Source organism: Suricata suricatta, chromosome 17, assembly GCF_006229205.1.
Source record: "Suricata suricatta isolate VVHF042 chromosome 17, meerkat_22Aug2017_6uvM2_HiC, whole genome shotgun sequence".
Classification (NCBI taxonomy): domain Eukaryota; kingdom Metazoa; phylum Chordata; class Mammalia; order Carnivora; family Herpestidae; genus Suricata; species Suricata suricatta.
This window is the reverse complement of record NC_043716.1, coordinates 17,446,008-17,451,298: the sequence shown is the minus strand read 5'-3', so window position 1 is coordinate 17,451,298 and position 5,291 is coordinate 17,446,008. Positions and strand designations below refer to the sequence as shown.

Sequence of the window (5,291 nt, the reverse complement as noted above, 5' to 3'; positions counted from 1 at the left end):
CGTGGGTCCTCCACAGGCCGCACAAAGCCGAGGACGCCCGAAGCCTCCCGCCCCCAGCCCGGCTGCCCGCCAGCGTCCTGTCTCCGGCCCTCCCCCCGCGCCGCGCCGCTCACCCGCCTCCACTGGAGAACGTCAAACCCGGACGCGGCGGACACGGCAGCCACGAGTGCGCCTGCGCGCAGAAACTGGAGCGGCACCGCCCCCATCCGTCTGCTGTTCGGCGAGCGCCCTCTGCCGGCCGCATGAGGGACTGGGGTCTGTTTGTAAGGAAACCAGACAGGCAAGACCCGCTGGGTGCCCCCTTCGCCGAGCCAACCCCACCCAGTTGAAAAAGAAAACCGTCTCACGAACAGCCTTAAACACCCACGCTTCCTGCTGGCTGTTGCTACCTCGAATATAAGCCCTGAAGGCAGGCTCTCCCCCATCATCCTAAATATGGATCCCTGCTGAAACATTAGGGGTGTTCAAGATCTGTGAAAAGATCTTGCTGGAGGACTTACCCTCAAACCACTCGTGTTGATGACAGGAATTGTATTTGTACGGGAATCTGCGATTCGAGTCATTTCATCAAATTATAGTCCCATAACACCTGTCAAAAGAATAAATATGACAGTAATAGGCATGCTTCCTTTCAGACCCATCTATAATTATAATTGAGGGAAAGAATACAGAATTTAAACTCAGCTACTGCCAGTATCATTCTTTGAAAATGAAATAATGCCGTTTTATTAAATCGGCTCTCCCCGCTCTCTAATGTTTAAAGCTAAAGTGCTTCTCTGAATCGATTTAAATACAAGTTTTATATCCTGAAAGAAATAAAGATGAGTCTTTATCTTAAGACAAACCCCCTGTTCAATGATGCTGTTGATATCTTCTCAGCTGTCTGAAAGAGAGTTGGGTTGTTAGGGATAATATTGCTTCTGTTCACGTTCGCCTTCTCTAGGGCTTTTTAAGCCCATTTGTAATGAAAAGGCTGATTTAACAGACTGACTCCATGTGTAGCTGATTTAACAGGACAACTTTTTTCTCTTCCCTTTTTTTTTTTCCCTTTCTTTTTCTTTTTCGAGAGGAAAATATTGCTCCCCGGAGGTACCTGAGCATCTGTTTTTTTTTTTCTCCTTTTAGAATAAGGGAAGCAGGGGGTATTTCTTAACAGAAGTAGTGGGTTTTTTTGGTTTGGTTTGGTTTTTGTTGTTAGATTTTGTCTCTTGTGTTTTGCAAACTCCCTTTAGAGTTTTTCCTCTCTTCCTTTTGTTTTTTTCTTTTCACCCAATCCACTGGCCTTCACCTCACACACAAATCATGTGCGTGTTCCGCCCCTGAAATATTCAGAGAATTGCCTCCACCCTTCCATTTATTTTCAACATAGAGACTTGGGCCCAATATAGCTGAAAGATGATTGTACACCCTCATAAATCCACCCTCGGAGTTACACAGAGTCAGGGCCACATCATTATTGAAAAGCCAATCAATAAATCATAAGGCTTTTAAAACCCTTATTAGGAACAATCTGCAGTATCACCATCTATTCCTGTTTTCAGCCTTAGTATCACTGAATATTTTGAAGAAATTTCACAGTCCGTTCTTTGGCCCTGTCTTTCCTTTGTTCCTAGATCGCTGTGTTCCTGCATCAAAAACATTGTTCTAATACCTAGATCTCATAAAATATTTAAGATGCAAGCTGTTCACTTTACCTCGGAGGGACACCACCTTCAGAATCGCTTGTGCAAAGACCCACGATTTTACAGTTCACAAAAATGCCTTATAAGCTCCCGAACGACAAGAAAAAAAAAAAATCCAAAGTAGGATAGTGAGGCTTGGACCACAGTTTCCGATTTTTTCCCAATTTTTGTCCAAGTCGTAATGGAAAACCTAGTTTAAAAAAAAAAAAAGATTGGATTGTAGTACTTTGAACTTGACAGCAACCTTAGATTCTTCACAGCTTCAGTAATAAAATAAAGCCCTAAAGTCCAAACTCACTAAAATGACCCCAGGCCCATGATCGAAAGAAATCCAACCATTCCTACTATGCGCTTTTCCTTTACATTGAAATGTTAGCAGATGAGCACCCTCACGTCAGACAGCACAGGATATTTTGCAGATACGCAGGATTGAACAACTTCCTTGAGAAATTTGTCACCCAAGAGTTGCCCATCCAGGGAACATGTTCTCAGAGGGGCGTTTATCGACTTTCCCAAGGAATACATCACCACACTCTCTTGATTTCTGACATGATGTCACTTAACCTGACAACTACAGGTTTGTAACCAATATTTGTAGGAAGTCCTGATACTTTTTCTGGTTTAAACCTGTTTTTAGATTTCAAAGAGAAATTTGCATCATCTGGTTAAATCAGGTTTTTGTCTCAAAGGTTGACCATGTAAATAATTCAAATTAATTCATCACTGTACAATAGATTTAATAAGCATAATAAACACTTTGAAGAAAACACGGAGGACCCTCAGTCTGCCCTTGCTCTCACTCCCATTATCTCAGATTTCCCTGTGAGAGGAATGAGTGGTACCATGTTGTTCCCTTCTATTCAAAATATGCAAAGTTGCTATTTACCAGTTTGCAATTTGCATGTCTCAAATCCTGCCAGAGCACAGGGTGAGGGGCATGGGGTGACTGGTGAATGTGCCAAAAGGGGACCTCAGGGCGAAAACCCAATGAATACATCTTCTCCACCCCAGCCTCACCGACTACTGAAGGTTTGTTTTTAAGACAACAAAAATATTGGGTATAAAAGGTTATGTGAAGTCTTAGACACCTACTGTCTTTCTTCTTTAATTGCTGGGTTGAAGAAGAGGATGAGCGAGGATTTCAAGATTTCTTATAAAAAGAAGCACAAGAGAGAAAAGAGAACAATTGTGACTATTTGCAACATACACTAGGAGAGTAATTTATAACCTAGGTTTTCGCCTTCCTAGACCTCCATCCATCTTGAATTACTTTGTGCCATTCCCTAAATCTAAACTTGCTGACTAGTACATATCATTCAATATCTCTTGATGTATTCAGTAGTAATATATTTACAGTGGCCACACGTGAGACCACACTGACGATCAGATGTTTGTCATCTCTGAATATGAGTCTGCATATGAATAAGACAGCCACAGATAAGAGTTGAGGGCCACATTTAATAGAAATGGAGACTAGGGGGCACCTGGGTGGTTCGGTCATTTAAGCATCTGATTTTGGCTCAGGACATAATCTCACAGTTTGTGGGTTTGAGCCCCGTGGCAGGCTCTGTATTCACAGCTCAGAGCTTGGAGTCTGCTTCGGATTCTGTGTCTCCCTCTCTCTCTGCTCCCCCCCCCCCCCCACCCCCCGCCCTGCTCGCACTCTGTCTCTCCCTCAAAAATAAATAAACATGAAAAAAAAGAAGAAGAAGAAATGGAGACTGGAAGACAGAATCAACTTTATTAAATAGGATTATTTGGGAAGAGGAGAGACAGAGAGGTACCGAGGAAAAGGTAGGAGAGAAAAAAAGAGAAAAACAGGACAGTGGAGAATGAGAAAAGGTAGAAGGGAGTCATTGGATCAATGCTGATCTGAAGAGAAAGCCCTGATAAAGTGAAGCAGGGCGCCTTCAATTAAGGAAAAGCAGGACTCATTTTGGCCAAGAGATAGGGCGTTCTGGTCAATCAAATATGTAGTTAATAGTTACCTTCCACTTCAGCATACATTTGAGACTCCACCACGTGCAAATCTCTGTGCCAAGTCCTGGGTCCCTGTAGAGAGTCCTCTAGACCCCCACTCTCCCCCTGCCCCTCCTCTTCCCTTCTCTGTTTCTTATTGGGGGCAGATTTGATCTTGTCACTGGCTGCCTCAGCCCCTTCAATGGCCTCTCCATATTCTCTGCATAGGTGTGCCAACCTTTTTTCCATATTCTACAAGCCCCTGCAGGGTGTGGCCTCTTAGGCTTCAATTCATTGCCCTGGTCCCCTGCTGCCGACATGGTGGCCTTTTTTTTTTTGAAGTTTATTTATTTATTTTGAGAGAGGGCAAGAGGGGGAGGAGCAGAGAGAGATACAGAGACAGAGAGAGAGAGAATCCCAATCAGGCTCCTTGCAAACCCTGAGATCATGACCTGAGCCAAAACCAAAAGTCGGACCAAATGTCCTCTCTGCTTCCCTGATGCCCACTCTCCCATTTGACACGGTGGCAGACAACACTTCCCCCCAAGAGAGTAACCTGTGCCCTGGTCCATGGCGTGTATTACAGCTTCGAATGGCACTCATCTTACTTTGGATTCCGCCAGAAGACTTGGAAGCAAGGGTGGGGGAACAAGTGATTTACTTGGAACGTGATCCTAGAAAGCATCCAGGAAGGGACGTGAGACAGGGAAGGGAAGGCAGCCCACAGACAGAGAAAAGCTTGCCCAGCAAGTTATCGCCATGGGCAACTGAACTTCACCTTGCTGAGGGGCCACCGTGGAATGTCCCATTATTTCCCCGAAGGGCATGGGACCCAGGGCATGTCTACTCCAGTTCCCGTTAGTTACCGGTTGAATGGCGCTCTTACAGCATGAACCCCCGGGTGCTATTTCTGGCCTGCACGGTTCCAGGGAAAGAGATGCAGATGCTGGCGATTGGAAGTCAGCCAGGTATATGTACGGGAGTGTGGGTGAGGCACTGCTCGTCCTGCTGATCACATATACGTCCCTATTTACATGTTGTACATACATATATGGATATTGTCTTCCTCCCTAGAGCCCCACGAGAGCGGGGCCTGAGCAGCCGTGTCCCGCCTGTGCCTCACTTCCCATAATCCACCGTTAAAGCACTCCCTGTGACCAATACCCTCAGCTGCCTGGCTCCTCTCTCCCTGTGTCCCACTCACTCTGGATGAACCTACCACCCCTTTCCCCACACTGCACCCACGCAGACTGGTGTTGAGAAAATGACACAGAGCTGATGGCTTTTACTTTAAATTTATGATCTCAGCGCAAAGGCATACTAGATGCCACCTGTCTCTCAGAACTCCCACAGCCCACCCCCACCCCCACGCTCAGCCGATGACCTCACTGGAAAGTCAGACACCGTCAGGCGAGAGCTTTTTCCTCTTCTCACCTCTTCTCCCTCTTTCCTAGGGAGTTTCCTTCTGCCTTTGAAAAACCAGTCCCGGGGCACCTGGGTGGCTCAGTCAGTTAAGCATCCAACTTTGATTCAGCTCATGATCTCATATTTGGGAGTTCAAGCGCTACATCAGGCTCTCGGCTATCAGTGAAGAGCCCACTTCAGATCCTCTGTTTCCCTCTCTTTCTGCCTCTCCCCCACTCACATTCT

General features: G+C 45.8%; 1 protein-coding gene across 4 annotated transcripts in view; it reads right to left on the bottom strand.

The window, feature by feature from the left end:
• LYRM9 (LYR motif containing 9) overlaps positions 1 to 1,882 on the bottom strand; it is a 33,640-nt gene extending 31,758 nt beyond the window's left edge. The window contains exons 1-3 of one of the 4 annotated variants that reach the window (XM_029927847.1): positions 1,695 to 1,882; positions 501 to 589; positions 114 to 257 (exon numbers count right to left, since the gene is read on the bottom strand). In XM_029927847.1, the coding sequence (XP_029783707.1) occupies positions 114 to 257; positions 501 to 563 (207 nt within the window). In that variant the 5' untranslated portion in view covers positions 564 to 589; positions 1,695 to 1,882. Of the gene's footprint in view, positions 1 to 113; positions 258 to 500; positions 590 to 1,694 lie in introns of those variants that run through there. The other 3 variants (XM_029927848.1, XM_029927849.1, XM_029927850.1) reach the window with 3 other exon arrangements.
• Positions 1,883 to 5,291: the final 3,409 nt, after the last annotated feature.